This window comes from Urocitellus parryii, chromosome 1 (assembly GCF_045843805.1).
Source record: "Urocitellus parryii isolate mUroPar1 chromosome 1, mUroPar1.hap1, whole genome shotgun sequence".
Lineage (NCBI taxonomy): Eukaryota > Metazoa > Chordata > Mammalia > Rodentia > Sciuridae > Urocitellus > Urocitellus parryii.
Genome location: NC_135531.1, coordinates 18,590,299 through 18,613,208, shown reverse-complemented (window position 1 = coordinate 18,613,208; position 22,910 = coordinate 18,590,299). Strand labels below are relative to the sequence as shown.

At 35.2% G+C, this 22,910-nt stretch overlaps 1 protein-coding gene across 5 annotated transcripts in view; it reads right to left on the bottom strand.

The window, feature by feature from the left end:
• Lifr (LIF receptor subunit alpha) overlaps positions 1-22,910 on the bottom strand; it is a 68,604-nt gene that overhangs the window by 13,162 nt on the left and 32,532 nt on the right. For all 5 annotated transcript variants that reach the window (XR_003301948.2, XM_026401777.2, XM_026401778.2 and 2 more), the window contains 9 exons: positions 18,924-19,087; positions 14,568-14,742; positions 12,620-12,874; positions 9,643-9,772; positions 9,121-9,290; positions 4,141-4,286; positions 2,807-2,969; positions 2,442-2,512; positions 894-1,107 (listed from right to left, as the gene is read on the bottom strand). Coding sequence is in view for 4 of the 5 variants with exons in the window: in XM_026401777.2 (XP_026257562.2) it covers positions 894-1,107; positions 2,442-2,512; positions 2,807-2,969; positions 4,141-4,286; positions 9,121-9,290; positions 9,643-9,772; positions 12,620-12,874; positions 14,568-14,742; positions 18,924-19,087 (1,488 nt within the window). In the remaining variant the exon portion in view is untranslated. The remainder of the gene's footprint in view (positions 1-893; positions 1,108-2,441; positions 2,513-2,806; positions 2,970-4,140; positions 4,287-9,120; positions 9,291-9,642; positions 9,773-12,619; positions 12,875-14,567; positions 14,743-18,923; positions 19,088-22,910) is intronic.

Sequence of the window (22,910 nt, the reverse complement as noted above, 5' to 3'; positions counted from 1 at the left end):
GGCCAGTAGCCAGCCTGTCCTGACCTAACCTTCAGGTATATGCCACAGGGCTCCCTGAGGCCCTCTCCAGCCTGTCCTGTTATCTCAGCTCAGGCCAGCGTTTTACGTCTCTGAAATGTACTGTGCTTTCCCTAGTCCTTCCTCCTTCCTCCTACTGGCTAAGAAAGGAGCCAGTGTTGGAAAGACACTGGGCAGACCCTGACTGGACCCTGCTTTCCTTCCTCTAGGAGTGGGTACTAGAAAAAGGTGCTCCCATATGGACAGCACAGCAGAAGGGGGCCAGAAAATCAGTTGGAAGAGGTTCACTGGAAAAAGAGGTGGAGTGGTAATTTAAAACCGTGATTCAAAAAGCTGTCCAGGTAGAAGCTAAGGAGGAGTACGGTAATCATTGGTAATCTGTAAAATTTAAAGGAAGACACTTATAATTTTTAAATTTCACTACAATTGTTGTTTTTTTTTTCTTTCCCCAAAGCCTGTATTAAAGATCTAATTTAGGCTTTAGGAAGACTTTCTTATCAACAAAATTACCAATTAAAACAAATATTCTTCTTCTGCCTGATAGTTTGTAAAACAGCCTGGCTGACAGAATAGGCTCCTGTCATCTTGGAGAGAGATTTGAAAACAGTACTTGAATAAAAAGTTAAAATTATTTCTTAATGAGAGTACTATCCATAACCATAATTCTTAACATTATGTGATAAAGTGGAAACAGTAATAATTTTATAAGTGTACAATGCTTCAAGTCAATACTAATGACTGCTCTCAGTGAATATTAGACATTAATCTGCTTATTCCTCCATACATGATATATGTCAGTACATAGAAGCAAGTAACATAGACATTTTTTACTTTATTTTTCTGTTCTTATACTCCAAGTTGTCTTAAGTACTTACCATTTGGAATTTCCATACTAGCGATTTTAGAAGGTGGAGATGAACCAACTGAATTTTTTGCCACCACACTGATGATGTAGTCATTTTTATCAAGTTGTATTTCTGCTTTGTGTTGAGGATCAGGGATCTCAGAAAGGGATTGTGTTTCTTCATTTGATGAACATGATACATTATAGGAAAGTATTTTTCCATTAGCTTCATTAACCGGTAAAGGCTAAGAAAACAGAAAAATAAATTGGTAGTAAATACTTGCAAAAAGCAGCTGCAATGAGGCAAGGTCGTCAAGTCTGAAGCAGATGATGTGATCACATAACAGTCACATTAGAAAAGACAAAGTGGTCAAGACCACGAAACAGGTTTCCAGTCCACTAAGAGCTGGCTATATCAGCAAAAGTGATACTGAAGCAAAAGCAGCCATCCATCCCTACGCTAAGTATTACAAGCACCCAGAAATTTAAAAATTGAGTAAATACAAAACTATATTTATCTTCACAATTTCAGAAGGAAAATTATAAAGTGTCAGAGGCACTGCTCTATACAAAACATTAAAAATTGTGGTATTATGCACTGTTTTCTCATTTTAAAGTAGTACATGTTCACTACAGAAAATTGGAAAATATATAAAAAATGCAAAGAAAAAAATCTCCTACTTTCCCACCTTTTGGATACTCTTGTATTTTAATCTCTCTTTTAAGGTATTTTTCTAGGTGTAGAGTTTTATTTATTGTTATTTTTTCAATTAATGACTCCAGCATGACTTGTGATGATGTTATTAAATGGTGTAACTTATCTTAATTTCAAGTCTGCCATATGAACTGAAAAGAAGTTCCCTTAAATATGATTCTAATCATACTACACAATTTTATACTTTTTTCACTTTTCTATATTAATAATTACATACATTTTAATGGCTTTATATTTCATGTACCATTTTCACCAGAATATCTGAATATGTCTTAAACAAATGGAATTTAAGTTGTTCCCACTTTTTCACAATACTAAAATAACATTTTATTGAATGTCTTTGTACCATATTTTTTTCATTTTTTTCCTTTTTCACATTTCATTAATTCTTCAACATGGATTCCCAAAAGTTGACTTAAAAAAGAAATGAACTTCACACTTCACTTCAATTGTTCAAACTGCTTCAGAAACAACTGCACAAATTTATATGGCACTGTTTGGGGTCCACTGCTCATAAAACAAAAATGTAACCCACACTTGGGACTCTATGGTTTACGGCTCTAAGTTTCTGACTAAAACAAAGGAGAAATTCTTAGGTTCTTCACAGACCTCATAAAATGAGAGTCAAGAGAGCTCAGAACGGAGACAGAGGATCCTCAATACAAGGATCCTGGTGAATTAGGAGTGAATGAGGAGCCCGGGAGTCTTAGGAGTCAGGTTAGATCTCAGCAATGCTGCCAACTTAGCCAATCTTGGAAGTCTTGGCCCCTTGACAGCCAAGTATCATATGCAAGTTACACATGGGAGTATCATATGCAAGTTACACATGGGAGCACAATAAAGCTATTTAAATTAGATATTTACCTTCCAGTAGATTATTAGGTTTTTTCCATCAGAACTCCATTCTCTCCAAGTATCTGGTCCCTTTGAAGGAACTAGGAAGAAGATTTAAAATTTAGTATTTGAAGAGGCCTTGTATACATCAGTGGATAATATAATTGAGGTGGTGGTGCTTGCATTTCTTTGTGTAGGATATTTGGAAATTTCAATATAATGTGAGGCAGTTCAGTAGCATCTACTTAGAAAAAGAAACAGAAGACCTAAATTCTCAACTTCTATAAAACACAAATCACCCTTAAGGTTGTCTATGAGTGGTCCCTGGGTGCCTCTCTCACATCTTCCCATCTCCCCCAAATCATAAGCAGTCACAAGCCTCTTCATTAACTTACTGGCTTCTGTGGTCAAATGTTTTTTCTCATTGCTCCATTTGCTCCATTTCCAGAAAGTTTCAGCAGAACAACGAATCCGAAAGGTATATATAGTGTATGGATTTAATTTGTCCACAGCAACCAGATAACTTGAATTTTCTAGTCCTTTGATTGTGACATTCCGCTTTTTGAAAACAAATAAACAGGTACATGTATATGTCATGTGTGTATGAATGCATCTATGTACTCATATACACAGATTTTTTTTGTAAGAAACCTCCTACATTTATAACCTATATTGACTTAAAAAGGCCATAACAGTTTGCAATTATAATACCAAATAGGGTTAATCTATTATAACATTTTAATTCTCATGAAATGTCAAGTCAATAAAATTATGCTACATTGTAGCAATAAAATATTGTGGTGTCTTTTAAATCTGAATACTGGATCTAAGTTATAATGGTTAATTAAGTTGTGTAGCAGATGCAAGTTGTGATAATGAGTCAATGACTAGTGACCATGCAATCACTAGTCTGAGATGATCTTGAGGATTAAATAATATCATTCAGAAGGTATTTGAAAGCTTCCTGGAAGCAGACATTGACTTTTATGCATCTCTGTTTCTGTGTCACTTAGGACCTCTATTATGGCACTAGTCATCCTATAAATAGTCCTGCAACAACTTATTTAAACTAAACCAGTAAAATTTAAATGAAGTAGTTCTAAACAAATTTTGGAATCTGCATGCCTCAAGAAAGCCTCTGCACTTATTACAAGGAAGATTTTCAGAATACATTTTGTCGTTTTGACAGAATTTCTAGAAACCAGTGAATATTTAAGTATAACATTAGTCATTTTAAATTTAACCCACATTACAAGATAGAAAAGTCAACCTAAATACTTAACATGTACTGAAAAATCATGTTTTGCCTTATAATTACCAATTATGATTTGGTCCCATTGTTTTACTTTTCAATTAAAAAAAATCACTTTTATTCTTTGGTGCCAATTAGTTCATTAACCGACACTAAAGTCTACAACAAAAACTATTGACTCACTCACAAACTCGTTGAGCACCAGGTACATGGCAGGTGCTATACACTAGACCTGGGAGCATTCTGAGTAGTAAAGCTAAACTTACCATTCTATAATACCCAGCATTATAATTGCTTTTGTGAACTAAATAGAGTATTAATATTATACTGATATGTAATGTCTTTCTTGGTTCTTAGAAAATAACTGTAATAGATAATCTGAGTGCTTGCACATATGAATTTACTTACTTTTCTTTAAATACTAAGTGTTTTACCCAGAATAACCAAAAGGGATGTTTGGAGACAAATCTTACTTACCAAGTCTTGTGCTGAATTAGCTTTATTAATTTCAATTTCACATAACAGATTAATCTTTGCAAAGTTGCCTGGTAAATGCCAAAAAAGTGTAACAGCTGTTGAATTAATATCCTTCACTTTGAATGAAGTAGGAGTATGGGGAGAAACTGTAAATAGAAATTTTAATACTCCCTTAAACATTTGTTTAAAGATGTACCACTATCTCCAAATATGCAAAGAACCAAAGAAAACAAAAATCCAGGAGGTATCATTAGTGCTGAAGAACAATATTCTACGCGGCATTCTGTGGGATCCACAAACTTACTTACTTTCTTTTTTGAAGAAGAAAAAAATGTTAGCTTTTAAAAAGTGGATTTTTTTTTTGTTTTTTCTTTTTTCTCAAAAGATGTCTGACTTGAGTTAGCCCACATATCATCTAAAAAGTTTAAGAGATCAAAGCCCAGTATGGGGACGGATGTAAGTTTAAAAGAAAATAGAATAAAAGTGAAAACAATCATGCAAAATCAAATCCAAATAATATGTTCCATACAATTTACAACAAAACAAATTCCTGAGGTCTAGTAACTTATTACCATTTCTAGAATGCACACATTTGGAAAGGAGAAATGGTAGTGTTTACATCAGCCTGATTGTGCATACTATTTTCCTTATTTTTAAAAATTTGTTCTTTTTATATATACATGACAGTAAAGCATATTCTGACATATTACACATACACAGAGTATAACTTATTCAAATCAGGATCCCATTCTTGCAGTTGTACATGATGAGGAGTTTCACTGGTCATATATTCATACATGTACACTGGAAAGTTATGTCTGATTCATGCTACTGTCTCTCCTGTTCTTTTCCCTTCCCTTCATTCCCCTCAGTCTAATCTAATGAACTTCTATTCTTCTTTCCCTTCCCACCTTACATGTGTCAGTATCCACATATCAGAAAACATTCTACCTTTGGTTTTGGGGGATTGGCATATTTCACTTAGCATGGTAGTGTCTAGTTCCATCCATTTACTGACAAATGCCATCATTTCATTCTTCTTTAAGGCTGAGAAATATTCCATTGTGTATATACACCACATTTTCTTTATCTATTCATCTGTTGAAGAGCACCTAGACTATTGTGAATTGAGCTGCTATAAACACTGATGTCGCAGTTTCACTCTGGTATGCTGATTTAAAAACCTTTGGGTATAAACCGAGAAGTGTGCTAACTGGGTCAAAGAGTGGTTCCATTCAAAGTTTCCTGAGGAATCTCCATACTGCTTTCCAGAGTGATTGCACCAATTTGTATTCCCACCAACAATGTATGAATGAAACTTTGTTCCCCACTTCCTCACCGACATTTATTGTTACTTGTGTTTTTGGTAATTGCCATTCTGACTGGAGTGAGATGGAATCTTGGTATAGTTTAAGTTTGCATTTATCTAATTGTTACAGATGTGGAACATTTTTTCATATATTTTTTGACCATTTGTATTTCGTTTTCTGTGAAGTGTCTGTTCAGTTCTTTTGCCCATTCATTGACGGGGATATTTAGTTTTTATATTTGTTTGTTTGTTTTAGTGTTCAGTTTTTGTGAGTTCTTTGTATATCCTGGAGATCAATGCTCTATATGATTACAAATGGTAAAGATTTCCTCCCATTTTGAAGGCTCTCTTCAATTTCTTGATTGTTTCCTTTGCTATGAAGAAGCTTTTGAGTTTGATACCATCCCATTTATTGATCCTTGATTTTCCTTCTTGTGCTTTAGCAGTCTTGTTGAGAAGTCAGTTTCTAAGCTGATATGATGGAGAGCTGGACCTACATTTTCTTCTGTTAGGCACAGGACTCTGGTCTAATGCCTAGGTCCTTGATCCACCTTGAGTTGAGTTTTGTACAGGGTGAGAGATAGGGGTTCAATTTCATTCTGCTACATATGAGTTCCAGTTTTCCCAGCACCATTTGTTGATAAGACTATCTTTTCTCCTGCTTACTTATCTTTTGTTTAGGATAACTGTATTTATGTGGGTTTGTCTCTGTGTCTTCTATTCTGAATCTCTGGTCTACATGTCTGTTTTTGTGCCAATACCATGCTGCATTGTTACTGTAGTTCTGTAATATAATTAAGGCCAGGTATTGTGATACCTCCTAATTCCCTTTTCTCACTAAGGACTGCTTTGGCTATTCTAGAACTCTTTTGTTTTTCCAAATGAATTTCATGACGGCTTTTTCTATTTCTATGAAGAATGTTATTGGAATTTTTATAGGAGTTGTTACTAAATCTGTATAACACCTTTGGGAGTATACCCATTTGGATTATATAAATTCTGCCTAACCAAGAACATGGGAGATGGTTTCATCTTCTAAGGTCTTCTTCAATTTCTTTCTTTAGTGTTCTGTACTTTTCATTGTAGAGGTCTTTCACCTCTTTTGTTAGACTGATTCCCAAGTATTTTTTTTAAGGCTGTTGTGAATGGAATAATTTTACTAATTTTTCTTTCAGTGGATTCATGATTGGTGTATAGGAATGCTACTGTTTTATGGGGTGTTGATTTTGTATCCTGCTACACTGATAAATTCATTTATAAGTTCTAGAAGCTTTCTGGTAGAGTTTTTTTTAGGTCTTCTATATATAGATTAATGTCACCAGCAAATAGGGATAGTTTGAGTTCTTCTTTTCCGATTCGAATCCTTTTTTCCCTCCTAATTGTTCTGGGAAGGATTTCAAGGACTATGTTGAATGGAAGTGGTGAAAGAGGGCATCCCTATTTTGTTCCAGTTTTTAAAGGCCTTTAGTTTAGCATATATAGTTTTTAGAATGTTGAGGTATATTCCTACTATCCCTGTTTTTTTGCTGTTGTTTTGTTTTGTTTTTTGATGTTTTGAACATAAAGGAGTGTTGTATTTTGTCAGATGCTTTTTCTGCATCTATTGAGATAATCATATGATTCTTGTCTTTAAATCTATTGACGCGACGAATTACATTTATTGACTCCCATATGCTGAACCAATTTTGCACCCCTGGAATGAAACCCAATTGGTCATGGTACACTATCTTTTTAATATGTTTTTGTATGTGGTTTTCCAGAATTTTCTTAAGAATTTTTGCATCTATGTTTATTAGGGATACAGGTCTGAAGTTTTCTTTCCTTGCTATGTCTTTGGTTGGTTTGGGTGTCAGGGTGATACTAACTTCATAGAATGAGTTTGGAAGGGTTCCCTCCTTTTCTATTTCTTGCAATAATTTGAAAAGGATTGGTGTTCATTCTTCTTTGAAGGTCTGGTAGCACTTGGCTGAGAATCCATTTGGTCCTGTGGGCTTTTCTTTTTTGGTAGGCTTTTGACAGCATCTTCAATTTCATTGCTTGAAATCATAATAAATTTCACTTCTGCATAATTTTCACTTCTGCATAAATTTCACTTCTGCTGCTGACATTATATCAACATTTTTTAATCACCAAGCACACTCAAGGTTCTTCAGCTGGTATTGAGGATACTAAAAGTTGGTAAGGTCAGTCTCTACCTTTAAGGAATTTCTAATGTACACCATGGGAGGATGATAAACAAACAAACTGACAAGAGCAAAAATGGTAGGCCCTAGATGCATGGTACAAAAGTCAGGTGCCACAGGGATTTAAATGTACAACAGAAGGAGAAGTCTTACAGAGAAGGTAGGATATAAGGTGAGCTTCACATGGAGCGTTTGAGTAAAACCGGCAGAAGAGATGTAGAAAACCTTTCAGGATGGAGTTTTGGCAGAAATGAAGGCACAGTGAGAACCTCACACATCACTGTGATGATCACATATAGGCCAACGTAAGTGGTGGGAAAGAATTATGTGGGATAAAAGGTTGCAATGGCAAAAGGCAAACAAATACAAACACTACCATTTAACTCCAAAATGTAGCCTTTCAATCATAGAAGGAATCAGGAAATAAAAGTGACAGGAAGAAATAGTGAATAAATCTGACTCATATTTGCAAATAAGGCAACAGGATCGTCCCCATCACTAGCCAGGCTATCTGATAATGCACTTGATTGAAGCCCTTTCTCCCCTGACTGTGAGTCCCTAAAAGAAGGTCTCTGTGCCCTGCTCAGCAGATTATATACCTGGCATGGAGCTAATGCACATGGAGTGACCTCAGGAATGAATGCCAACATCAATAATTTATGTCTATTTTAAGCTATCTATTCATAGGGATGGTAAAAATTCAGAAACCATCACTATTGATAACAAAACTATGTGGATGAATCTCCAGGATTTAACTCTAATCCTTAGTTAAAAAAAAAAAAAAAGCCAACTTCAAAAGGTTACACTCAGTATTATTTCACTTTTATAACATTCTCAAAATGACAAAACTGAGATAAAGAACAGTCAGCTGTTGTAAAGGACAGGGATGCCAAGTGTTTGTGTGTGTACATGAAAGGTCTTTGTAGTGTCAGAGCAGTTCTGAATCTTCACTGGGATGGTGGTTACCTGAAGCTTTACAGGGATAAACTGCCACAGATTCCCCCACCCCGACACATACAGATAAATAAATAACATAAAAACTGCACAAGGTGAGTAGTCCAGTTCGGTGGTCTACGTAAGAGTATTATACCAGTGTTGAATTCCTGATTTAGATATTGTACTGGTATGTAATATGCCACCACTAGGGAAAGTCAGGGGAAAGTTTCGGAAGGTTCTAACTCATTAATTTTGCAACAACCTGGGAGTCAAAAATTATTTTAAAATAAAAGTTTTTAAAAATTGGGCAAACAACTTTTCAGAAATCAAGAACTCTTAGACAAAACTAGGTTCTATTTAAAATGACTAATTCAAATTTATATTTAAAGTCAATAACGTGTAAAATGAGAAATTATTAATTTTAAAGCTCTTAAAATTGTAAAATTGAGGAACTCTAAATAATTGGTAATCCCTAGAAGCATTGTTGTTAACCCCAAGGCACTTCACTACTTCTTAATTATTTTTAAGACACTGGTTGATGCCACAGCTTACCTCTTTCAGTTATGTTAACTAATATTGAAGATGCCGATCGCCCCAGAGGATTGCGAGCATTCAGAGTAAAATTATATATTTCTTGATTTGGAAGCATTTGGAAGAGTAACTGGTAGTTTTCATTTGTAAGTGCTTCAACTCTTTTAAATTTAACATATTTTCCTGAAAAACTATAAATTAAAAGAGATAAATATTGCAGGAAAAAATGAATAAGCAAGTTTCTAATAATTATTCTTTACATAAAGTTTATTTTTCTAATTAAGGATATATTATACACTCAGAGAAGCTGTGTATACTATAGGAAATAATTGGCCAAATAACCCAGGAAAAAACTGATCACATCTGGGGGTCCTTCCATCTAGACTTTAAGAGACATGACATTGAATCTATATGTGGTTATGCTACAGTTTTTACAGTACATACAATTTTATATGGCATATTCAGTTTCATATCTTGCTCACAATAGGAATAAAACAGAACACTTCCCTATGTCACATCCACCAGATGACATCCTACCATTACCTTTCAAATAAAGTGTAACTGGTATTTCGAGGGCCCACCAATGCTGTCGGTCTTCCTGGATTCCAGCTACATATAATCTCTTTTAAATCATGTGTCTCACAGTTCAGTTTTTGGGGACTATCAGGTGGATCTAACAGAAAGAGGAAAAAAAATATTACATACAATTACATATATTTTTTTGCTGAAAATGTAATGTTCTATAATATGTTAATGACATTGTGCACTATTTCCTTAAAAAGTAATTTACTATTTTCATTTTACAGCTGAACAATACAGGAATCTTCATCCTGCTGTAACATGAGAAATGATGGATTAAGGTAAACCAAAAAGTGCCTCTTCATTCAGAAATTCCCAACAAAATCATCACTTTTTTTCTTAAATCCTATTTCAGAGTTTACCAAAATTCTCAAAGAAATATGTATCCAACAAGTTAGGAAAAATTAAATTATCATCGGTTATCATCTGTATATTGTGAACTGAAAAGAAGTACTAAGTACATTAAAAGTCACCCTAAGTCATGTTATAAAAATTGTTCTCCTGGTTTTGCTGGGGCAGGACTAGAAAAGGAAAAAAGGCAGTTTTGCTTGTTTTGTGAGAATGTTACAGTGATAAATGAAAATGCTATAGTCTGACATTAGGTATTACAGAAATGGATATTTCTATAATTGTGTTTAACCAAACAGACAGAAACTGGTATTTCCTATTGTCACTTTAGGTGAAAGTATTTTTAAAAAACAAGTACCTATTGTTCAAAATATTCTGTAAAATAATTTTATTTTTTAAAAAAACAAAATTTTAAAAGTTTTTTAGTTTATTAACCTAAATTAGAAAAATTTACATATTTTTCATAGATATAAGAATAAAGTCCTTTGATGACATTTTAACATTAAGAGGACTAATGAGTGTTTATTGAAAGTTTAACAATTGAATACTGACCGTCTATTCCAAAAGTTGTTTTAAGTGTAAGGTCAAACTTTCAACAACTTAATCACACACCAAAGATCTAGAATGTATTTAAAATGCTATTCTAGTATTTAGTATATATATTAAGTTGAAATACTAAAAATTCAAATAATGTAACTAAAAAGAAACAGAAGGAAAGACAGAAGGAGTAAATTTATAAAAGAATCAAATGCAGTAAGGTAAAAGTATTTTTATATACCAGCAAACATAAAATGAAAACTTAAAAACAAAGCAACTTTTGTAACAGCAGAATACATCAAGCATATAGAAATAAATTTAGCAAAAGATATAAGATTTAATATCATTAACATAAATCAACAAATATAGAGATACCATGTTCATGATTTAGAAAACTCAATGTTGTAAAAATTAAAATTCTCCTGAATTCATCTATATATTTAATGTAATTCCAATAAAAATTCTAGCAGTTTTTGATTGTCTATGTGTGTTCATGGGGACTTTAACAAGATGATTATAAAATTCTTTTTAATAAATTTGGGTTAAAAGGCAATCCATAGGGGGAAGAAAATAACTAAATCTTGATCCCTGATTTACAACAAAACCTGCTCTGGTAGGTTTTGCAGGGCTACCCCAGAGGGAAATGCTACAACTGGCTCTGAACTGGCAAATACCAAACAATATTTCAACCATCAGATGTTATAAATGAAGGTTAAATTATGAACTAAAAGGGCTTATTAAGGTAAAAGATTAAAACGCTGTCTGAAATAACACCAGTGGAAATTGGAAAGAGTACATATTCTCATCTTTTTAAAGTTTCAACCTTTCACTCATACTTTTAAGTGTACGGCTCACTTTTTGTTCTCTTATCAAGCAATTTCACTGCATTTATCAAAGGTTCTCATCCTAGACACCAAGATCATTCGTGAGAAATGTTGCAAGTAATTCCTAAAGTTCCCTTGGAAAAGAAAGTATAATTTAATAAAAATTATATCTGGATAGAACCTCAGTTTCCCTGGAATTTCAAAATGTACTACTGGGAAGATAAAAAGAGAGTAAGGCTCACCATGAATTGAAAAATGCACCTAATCTTGCTGTTCCCTTGGGACTCTACATCAGCATCTGAATGTGATTTGTCACAAAATTCATAAAAGAGTAAAAGAAATATCACTAAGCAGTCTAAAGAATCATCATAAAATCTGCTCAATCCATTTCACAACTTTATTCATGAGACCTTACATGAAACTCAAGGACTGATTACTCCAAATGCAGGAAAAAAAGGAATTGCTTCTCGAGGTGAAGCCACAGGGAGGAAGCAGAAAAATCCCTAAAGTCAAAACTAAAAATTCCGAACACACAACCCAAGCCACTTAGGCAGGATAGTCCACCACCACAACTTCTAGAAATATACAATTTTAGATTGTAGGAGCAAGCATGTCACTAACGGTGCCTCTGAATGACAGGACACAACATGGCGATCCTATCCGATGGCCACTCTGTTCTCCTCAAACATGTTATTTAAAAATTAGAGAAGCATTGAGAATGTAGCTCAGTGGTAAAGTGTTTTCCTAACAATGAATAGGGATTGGATTTAATCCCCAGCTTGCAAAAATACCAAATAAATAAAAATAAAAAGATATGCTCTGTTATTATAAGATTTTGTGTCAAATCCTAGTTTTAAAATTTATGTACTTAAAAGGGTTAGACTTGAATTGGTGGAAAATTAACTTACATAATTCCTAAGCAATGCAGGATTAAGAACTACTATATACTGAGGACCCCTGAATCAACAAAACTGCTAAGAAGTTAAACATTAGCAGTTAGTTATTTCACATCTTATTGCAAAACCTACACATTATATATAAATAGTTCTATAGGAAACAAACTTAGGAAATGCTTTAAAACAGGCAAGAATTCTAGGGATTTGGTAAATTGTTAATATTAAAGAACAAAGAAGTAAGAGCAAAACAGAATCATCTTATACAAAAGGAATTAAGGCCTCCCAGAGGACCAAAACAAGTTAATGGAAAGTCTCTCTTTAATACTATATACTTACATCCTGCAAAAACAACTGTTCCAAACATGTTGTCTTCTGTCGTGAAAACCACATTTGTTCCACTATTTGCAGAAGCAGAAATATTATGGATTTCAATTGCAACATTTCCTCCATCAAGACGGATAAGGGGACAGTTTTTATGACCAATCTGTGCTAATAAGACTTTCTCTTGACTGACACAACAAAATGTTATGTCTGAGCCTACAAGTATCACTTTGTCTTGGGGGAAAACCTTGGTCTGAGAATCAGGAATCCCTAGAATAAACAAAAGGAATTAAATATTTTAGATATACTTTTTATATATAGTCTCTATATTAAAATTTTTCCCAAGATGATTTTTTAAATAGCCCACTATATGCAGAACATATTTGGTAGGTATTCTGGAATAATGCTGGCCAAAATATAAATTCTATCATGCAGGTTTCAAAGGAGCAAGACATATACAAGGATAGAATAAAACTGTGGTTTTCTTCACTTATGAAAGGATAGTGGTTGAAGACGGAAGTGGACCAAGACCAATGTCTAAGTCACAGGTTAATGTTTAATTAAATTAAAAGTTCAGATTCATTGGGTTTATATACATACACAATAAATGCACTCCCCCCCTCCCAAATCACTAACTCCATTCCTTTGAAATTACTCTCTGTATTTAGGGCAGATTTCTTACTTTCCATCAGCCTGGACATGATCAAGTATTCCACATCCTAAAATTATTTTTTCTTTAATTCCAGCTCTGTAGGTTAAAGCCATACCACTCCCTCAAGTAGCCAGTCTATTCTCCTTTCTCACTCTACTAGAGTCTGGCTTCTACCCCACAGTTCTAATAGATGGCTCAGTGGCTTCACTGTTCAATCCAATGGTCTCAGTCATCTTTTTCCTTCAACTTCCAGGGTATCTGGTATGCTGTCTAAAGTTTTCCTTCTCAAATTCCCTCTTCTTAGGCTCCTTAACACTGTACTTTTCTGGGCTACTGTGCTTTTCTTAATCCTCTGGCTCCTGGCCTTCCTCTGTCCCAGACACAGGAACTCTAAAGGATGTGTCACTGGTCCTCATTATCCTTCCCTAAATCATCTTAATTTCACATCCTCCCCAGCTGCACCAACCCATCTGGATGTTGAACTTATCTTTCCAATTGCCTGTGAGGCCCTGATACCCAGATGCTTCAGTGTCTCAAGCTCAACATATTAAAAACAAATTTTTCTTTCCCAACTAATTTGTTTATACATTTTCTGTGTCAGTGAATGGTACCGTGAGCCACTCAGCTGCCCAAAACTAATTTTGCCTCTTCAGTGTTTTCACCTTTTCCCCTTTTCTTTTCTAAACCCCAGCGTCCCAGATTACATTTTCATTGTCTTTTGTTCAACTGCCCCAATTTCTCCTTATTTACTTACTTTCCTGGCTCTGATTCATTTCTCCATATTGTCACTAGAATGGTCTACCCACAATGATTACCACCTCTCTTCAGGACTTTATTTTACTGTTAATTAAATTTCTGGCCCTATTCTATCTCAATGACATTCAACCTATGCATGAATTTGATGTTCAGATGATTTTTGGTATGCTTGCAGTTTTCCCTTGTTCCCTACAATAACTAGCAGCCTGCATGGATCTGTTCTATGGACCAAAGATTGGGAACCATTTCTTAAAAATATAGACTTTGATCTCATTTCCACCAACATACAATTTTTATTCTTCAATGCCTATGTTGGTGACTTTCAAATATTAATATTTATCTGATCACTTTAAAAGAATTTCCTAATAATTTTAAAGTAGATTCATGGAATCTATCTCGGACTTTTCCAATCCAGATCTCCTGGGATGCCAGGATTGGAAGCTCTTCAGATGAACCTCCTGAAGCCACTGGGGTTCAAAGAACTGAATTCGTAAACTACACCTTACCCTTGAGAAACCTAATGCATTTGAAACAAATTTTCAAATACGAGCTTACAAGAGATGTTCTTCACTGGGCTCCAGTCACTCCATTCTTTGCGACCAGAGAAAAGAGGATAGTCAATGTAGCATCTAATTCCCACGTGATGAGTAGCACACTCCAAAGGCATGTCCGAGGTCCAGCTCCAGTGACGAATGACATCTTTACCACTTAGAGTTGTGTTGTATGTTACCTGGACAGAAATACAACCAAAACTGTACTGCCAAGGACTGATATGTTCTGCTCTCCTTAGGATCAGAACAACACCATCGATTGTATATAATAACCATCTAATAAGAAAGTAAGTGGTCTTTTTGTAAAACTGTCTCAGTTTTCTGTAAGGCATAAAAGGAAAATAGGAGTAACAATTATCATTATTGTTACTGTTATTGTTAATGAATGATCATTATTCATTTAACTAAAGATCTACTGGAAGAATATTAGGAATTCCAGTTAAAAGTAGATTTTCCTTTGTTTTACCTCTTGAAATATTTCTAAAATAAGAGAAAACAGATTTTTTTAAAAAAAGTGATAGATGTACAATGACACACACATACACAGACACACACACACACACACACACACACATACACACACACAAGAAAAGAAAATGTAGTAACACCCTAAAGTTTTGGAAGCTGGAAAGCAGGTAGATGATGGCAACTGACTTAGAAGACCTAAGAGAGCTAAATATTAAGTCTCAAGGAGGACTACCTTTGTTCACTCTGGCAGCAGAAGAGAGATTTATGTTCTGGAAAAGTAGAACAGAATACTTCTTGACTGAGGGATCTTGGAAGACTTGAGATTGGGGAATGCCATACCAAAAATGGGACTGCTATACTGTGCCTCATTGTCCCTATTCAGTTCCCAGGATACTGACAGCCAGATGAAGACTCACCAGGCAGAAGTCTAAACAAATCTGTGTGGGTATATGAACAGATTAAGATAAAATAGCTAAAATAACAGTAGGAGTTTGCCATCAAGATAGCTCACCCTATTACCCAATAAGTCAGTGAGTCCGCTCTAAGCAAAGCTAAGTTCCAAACAAAAATATTTTTTGAGCAGTTGTGGCAGCATACACCTTATTCCTAGTGATTTGGGAGGCTGAGGTAGGAGGATTGCAAGTTCAAGCCCAGCCTCAGCAACTTTGTGAGGCCCTAAGCAACTTACCAAGATGCCCTCTCAAAAAATAAAAAGAGCTGGATATGTGGCTCAGTGGTTAAGTGCCTCTGGGTTCAATCCCCAGGACTCTCCCCCCTCCAAAAAATGGTTTGGTTGTTTTTTTTTTTTTTTTTTTTTTTTTTGAGTCTTCATATAAATATGAGCAGCAACCAGGGTGCCTACCAAAATACAAACAATTCTAATGAATGAAAGTTAAAAATCAAAACAAAGAGAAATAGTAACCTGAACAAACAGTATGGGCAAAGAAAAACTCAAATCACTTACATCCTCAGAGATAAGAAAAGATACTCTACCCATGAAATAAAAACAGAATTCACTGCAGGCAGGGAGATCAGATTCTTTGACAAAAGCCATCTCTTACAAATTAAAAATGTATTATTAGAAATTTAATAGTAGTGTTGCAAGAAAAAGTTTAGGAAAAGTTTTTCAGAAAATGAAACAAAAGACAGATGGAAAACAGGAAAGTAAGACAATTAAATCAGCCTGGAAGGTCCAATTTCTAAAAATGTAAGTTCCAAGGAAAAAAAAGGAGAAACCAAAGAAAAAAGGAAATCAAATCAATAAAACAAGAAAAGCTCCCAAGTTGACAAATTAGACTAAAAGGGGCCCAAGGAGTGTAGAGCATAATTAATGAAGACACATCCTTAAGAAGAAACAAGGGAACAATGCCTCCAAAATCTTGACAAAATTATTCAACCTATAATTCTATAATTAGAAAAACTATCAATCATACATGAATGCAGACTAAACACATTTCAGAAATACCAATGCTTCTATCTTGTATCATTTTAAACTCTTGATAGTAATATATGAAAGTTCTAATTGTCCTGCATCTTCTCAATAATAGTAATGGACAGACTTTTCAAATTTTTTGAAAGCTAAATTAAGAAGTAAATTATATCTGCAAGCTAGTTATTACAGACAACAGGAAGTATCTACAACAGCAAATAGATACTAAAATATATGCTTTTACCAATATGCAGAAATAAGAGACAGAGGAAAAAGAGGATCCATAACAAGAAAAAGGTATAAAGAACAATCCAGATGGTGTTGGAGACCCTTGCCTCATAGCTTTCTAACGAATGAGCCTGAGAGAAACCATGTTCTGACTTCACTGCATTACGGGTATCACTTCAGACCTAGGGTTGCCTATAGGAGCTGAGGCTGCTGGAGCCCCTGTGACATGTCTGGCCACCAGCCTCAGTTATACTCTGTACCATACATCAACAGTGTCTATATGAGCCCTTAGGTGAAAAACACTGGAAATCCAGTTAGAGGTGCTCAGACAGATTTATGCACAAACATAAACCGACAAAATCCCTGGCATATTATACAACCTGGAGAGAATTGAGGATTGAGTTAATGAATCTAAGAAACACAACTTTAAAAAAAAGGCAAGTTCTATTTTTTTAAAAAAAAGAGACTGCAAATTATGTTTGTATAACCATAACAAAATAAATATTATTCTAACAAAAATTACAACAGAACCATATTGGAAGAAGTTGGCAAACTGAGGGGAAGGGGATAAAGAGAGAGGGGCAGAGAAGAAACAGAATGTGAGAATGTAACTGAGGTGGAAGGTGAGAGGACTGAATTCTCATCTTCCTTGTGGCAGTTAATAAAACATTGCTCAATACTAAAACAAAAACAACAAATAAATAAAAAAAAAAAGAAATAGCAACATAAGCATATTACCTGGAGAAAAATAATAAACGAATCAGTTAAAAAAGTAGAAATTTTTAAAAGTACATGTATAAAGACATGAATTGGCGTGAACACACTTTATATACAAAGATACGAAAAATTGTGCTCCATATGTGTAATAAGAATTGTAATACATTACGCTGTCGTGTATTAAAAAAAATAAAATCAATTAAATAAAAAGTAGAAATAGTTTCTCTCCATGAAAAGCCAAGGGGAGTGTGTGGGAGGGGTGGCTGGTCGCCAGGCATCCCTCCAGCCTGCCCTGGTCCTCTGTGGCAGGCTTCCCGGCTGTGCACAGAGGCAACAGGTAGTTAAGTGCCTTCAATGAAACACTAATGCCCAGGATTCTTGATTTTTAAACTATTACAAAATGACAACATTTGGGGTGTGGTTGTGGCTAAGTGGTAGAGAGCGCTTGCCTAGCATGTGTGAGGTGCTGGGTTCAATCCTCAGCAACACATAAATAAATAATAATAATAAATAAAATACAGGTATTGTGTCCATTTGTAATTAAAAATATTTTTTAAATGGCAGCATTCATTTTGGAGCACATTATGATGCTATTTTTTTGTGGTAGCAATTCTGACTTAAATAATGATATCAGTAACACATTATTATAAATAAAAATGTCACACATCTACTATGGACCTACCTGGGCATTTTTCCTCTTTTACTTCACTATTTTAAATTAATTTGTTCTTTCCTCATATTCTGGCCTTTGCTATTATTTTCTCATGCAAACATTTCTCCCTAAATTAGGGAAATTTTGCTTCCTTATTATGGCCAACTTGTTGTGTGTCTTGTGGTAATGAGTTACACCGATTTAGAACAGAATAGTTCCTTCATTTATGTTTGATTTCACTCACACTTCAAAGAGCATCCTTCTTATTCAAGTATCCACATAGCACCTGTCACACTTTTCATAACTATTCTTATTGCCTCTTAGGTTAAGAGCCAATTAATTGTGGATCATTAAAAAAAACATTCATAAACAGGATTAAAAATAGAAAAAAGCATGTCCTAAATATATAATTTCAGGTTTTGGTAAATTGAGGTTGATTTATTTTTCAACAATTATTATGGCCAGATATATTCAAAACATTCATCTTTATTCCATAAAGATAAAAAAAATAGACTGAATTACAAGCATACTATCCTTTTGTTTATGAAAAGACAGTATATTAAAGCAGCTAGACAGGAAGGAGCACATGAAGATACTGTTTATTGTGTTCGAGTGGAAGCATCACACTTGATCAAGGGAGTATTATTCCCTTAATTTCCTGAACTTCTTATACTGGTAATACAAGTGATTTCTGAATCATAGAATATGGTTTTTAACAAATGCTGAAATAAATCTGCTCTACTCCTTAATAATATATAAAAAAACATTGGTACCACCAATGAATTGATACCACCTTAAAAATGCTTTAAAAAATCATTCCGTTTCCTTAACATCATAAGAAAAAAACTATGTTTGTTTAAACTTACTAATTTTACAAGCTCCATACTCTCTTTACGTAGAATTTTAATTTCCCAGACGACATTCGAGTGATGTGGAAAAACAGAGCCCTTGTCATTCCACATGAGGTGTAACGTAGATGTTGAAAAATCAGCAGACAAACTCAAGATCTCGGGAGTGTCTGGAACTAAGGCTTTAAAAAAAGGGAAACAGAAGAGAAAACGGAATAAATAACCAATGATTTTTAATATTATACTTCTATTAATCAACAATTTTTAATTATATTCCTCCTAGATAAAAAGTAATCAAGAATTAAAAATTTGTGGAGGTCAGTGGTAGAGTGCATGCCTTTCATGAGGGAGACTCTGGGTTCCACGCCCAGCACCATTAAAAAAAAAACAGATAAATAGATCAAGAAATGTGGTGTGTATACACAATGGAATATTTCTCAGCCTTAAAGAAGAAAGAAAGGATGGCATTTATCAGGGCTGGAACTGGAGACTACCATGCTAAGTGAAATATGCCAATCCCCCCAAACCAAAGGCTGAATATTCTCTGATATGCGGATACTAACACATGTAAGGTGAAGAGGGAGAGAAGAGTTCATTAGATTAGACTAAGGGGAATGAAGGAAAGGGAGAAGATATGGGAATAGGAAAGTTAGTAGATGAATCAGACATAACTTTCCTGTGTTTTTATATGAAAATATGACTAGTGTAACTCCACATCATGTACAACCACAAGAATGGGATCCTAATTAGAATAAGTTATACTCTGTGTATGTATAATATGTCAAAATACACTCTACTAACATGTATATCTAAAAGGAATAAATAAAAAAGTATATATTATAAAAAGTCTTTCCTTTGTGTGGCAGTAGATAAGGCCTAAGAAGAGACAAAATATAGGGAGCTCACTTTGAGAAAGCTCTCTGCATGTTTTCTCGCTGTCTTCTCACTCATCTTCCAGGGTCAGAGTCCATCGTGTAGGGGATGCTCACAGAATTTGATGAGCCATTCCCAGTCATGGATATCACTCAATAGCAGGAAGGCTGGCACAATGACCAAGGCACTGAGATAAGCAGGCAATGGGTTACAGTGCAGAAGCGCAGGGCGTGGGTTGGCCAAATAAAAGAAAGGTTGGTGCTTTAGCAATGATATGCCACATTCTGCCAGGGCCTGAGACAAGAGTAATATGGTAGTCCATGAGGAGGCCACTGGAGAAATCTGGCTAGAGTAACAGACCTATTGGTTACAGTGACAAATATGGAAACAAAAGGAAAAAATCTGTTGGGCATTTCAAAGAAATGCTTGGATCATAGAAATGTAGATTTGCTCTAATAAGAAAGAGAAATAATCAAGATTTCACTCAAGGTTCCAAGAAAGACAAAAGGAATCAGGAACTATTGTGAAGAAACACAGAAGACCAGCTATGGCTGACAAAGTGTCCAGGAAGAAGAGGCATGGGCAGAGAACTCTGCAAACGCTGGGGTGAGAAAAGTAGACTAAGAAACACAAACATACAGACATGTAACAACCAGAGCTCAACAGAGGGGCTGCCGATAGACAACTGTACCTTCAAGGAACCAGACACACCCACAAGAACACAGAGAGGAGATGATCTAGAAGCAAAGGAAACCAGAGAAAATCTAGGATCACTGAGCCAAAAAGACACAGGTAGGCCAAATACAAGTTCACACTGGAGGACCAGAGCAAAGAGCCACAAGCTCTCTGCTCAACTGCAGAAGGTAAAGAGACAGTGTGCTCAAGACCTGGGGTGTGCATCATGTGCTGAAAAGAGATAGTAGAAAGAGTAATGCATCTGGAAAATCTTCACATTTTCCTACCCTTAAGGAATGGGTAATTATGGAAACTTCTGGATCAGTGGAAAACAAGATACGAGTGTGTCCTGTGCCATGAAATGCAGGCTGTCAGATGTGAGCAGCAGAGAGTCTTAGGTTCTCTTGCACGTTTCTTCCTCAAACGACAGTAAGATGAAGGTACACTGGAAGAAACCCAGAGGTGTGTCCTTTTTTACCTCACTTTAGTCATTCCCTGTGAAGTTCAAGGGCCAATAAATAGTCACTGCAAGTGCCAAACTGCAGGAGAGTACATGGTTAGGGTAGCTCAGTGTGGTGAATACCAAATATACAAATCATTATAAATTAATCAGTCCTAGAACTTAAAAATAAGTTTACTAAATTTTGCATTACAGGGTGCTCTACACTGGATCAGAATTAAATGTGTACGGCTCTACAGGACCTACAACATGTGACTTTAAAGTCTAAACTATACAACAAAGTCACCAGTGGGGGTGCTTTGTAGGAGAAGCTTGAAGTGGGAAGGTGTCTGTGAAAAAGAAAAAGTGTGCAGGGAGAAGCAAGAAGTTTAACTTAGTGCCAGATGAGGGAAAGTTCAGGTGCCAGCATGACCAGAGAACAAGAGGCTTATAGGAGCGCACTCTTCTTCCAGAGGCTAGAGACGTCACAATGCAGTGATTTAAATAGTATGGAACATGCGATTATTATTTAGCTGAGGCAAGGCTAATCCATTAAAATGCTTCCCTCCGGGCTGGGGTTGTAGCTTAGTGGTAAAAGAGCACTTGCCTCACGTGTAAGGTACTGGGTTTGATCCTCAGCACCACATAGAAATAAATAAATAAATAAAGATATTTTGTCTGTCTATAGCTTAAAAAAATTATTAAAAAAAATGCTCCCCTCCCTAAAAAGTCCACGTAACTTACACTTTAGTAGAGTAAGGGAGGCTTCAAAACACAAGTCATATCCAATAATTCAAGCTAAAAATGGTAACAGCCATGATTACAAATGGAAGAATCTAAAATCCCACTATTCCTTTCCTTTTTTCATAGCAGACATGGAAGTTTCCCCTAAGCTCCCAATGAATTGTCATCTGCATTTCTGTAGAGCTAAAATAGGCATTTGATGACAATTTTAACTTGTTATCCAGAAACTCAGAACTTTTATATAGAAAGAAGTTTAATGAAAGTCTTATTTATTGTTAAAAGCTAGAACAGCTTACTTACAACCTACATGGTCTGTCTTCCTTAGAACATCAGGAGACAAGAGTCTTCCTAGATTTTTTTTTTAGGATCCACATTTATCCTGCTCAGAGTGACCCAAATTTTCAGATTATTTTAAGAAAAGAGACACCAGAAGTCTTACAAAGTCTTTTTTATCCTTTCCCTTGGGAAATACAAAATTTATTCTATGTATACGAGCATGCATAAAACCTTGCTTGCTTAGTAAGCTAACTTTTGAAACCATCTTCACACCTGGAGAAAACTTAATTTCTCATGCTTTCATTTAGCAGCAAATAATCTAGATCCTCTAATGACCAGCGACATGACCATTTCAGAGTTTGTCTCACATTCAACAGGTGCTCAAAGCTTTGCTGATGCACGGCTGTGGTCTGAACTCCCCTCCAAACTCTTGAAACTTAACCCTCAAGGGGAAAGGTGCTATGAGGAGGGGCCTCTGGGAAGTGAAAGTCACAAGGGCTCTGCCTTTGCAAAGAGGATCTCTACCTTTATAAGAAAGGCCCAAGGGAGCTTGTTCACCCCTTCCCTCGCCATCTATGAGGAACATGTCCTCACCAGACACCAAATCTGCAAATACCTTGACCTTGAACATCCCAGAAGCTGGATCTATAAAGAAATTTCTGACGTTCACACATTATCTGGTCTAAGGTATTTTGTTACATCAGGCCAAACAGACCAAGACACGCATCTACTTCTCCAGGTTATGTTTATCTAATTTGCTTTTAAACTTTCTTATCCCAATACCATTATTCTAACTATCATTTGGGCCCATTATTATCATTATTTATTAAATTATTATTATTTATTAAAATGCCACTAATGAATTACATGATATGTAAGAAACAATGAACTACCAATCGACTGTGTCGCCTATAATCTGTCTTGATTTACTTTTTTAACCTTTTCTAATTACCACTAGCACCATCAAGAGGCTTCCAAGATAAAGTAACCACAATCTG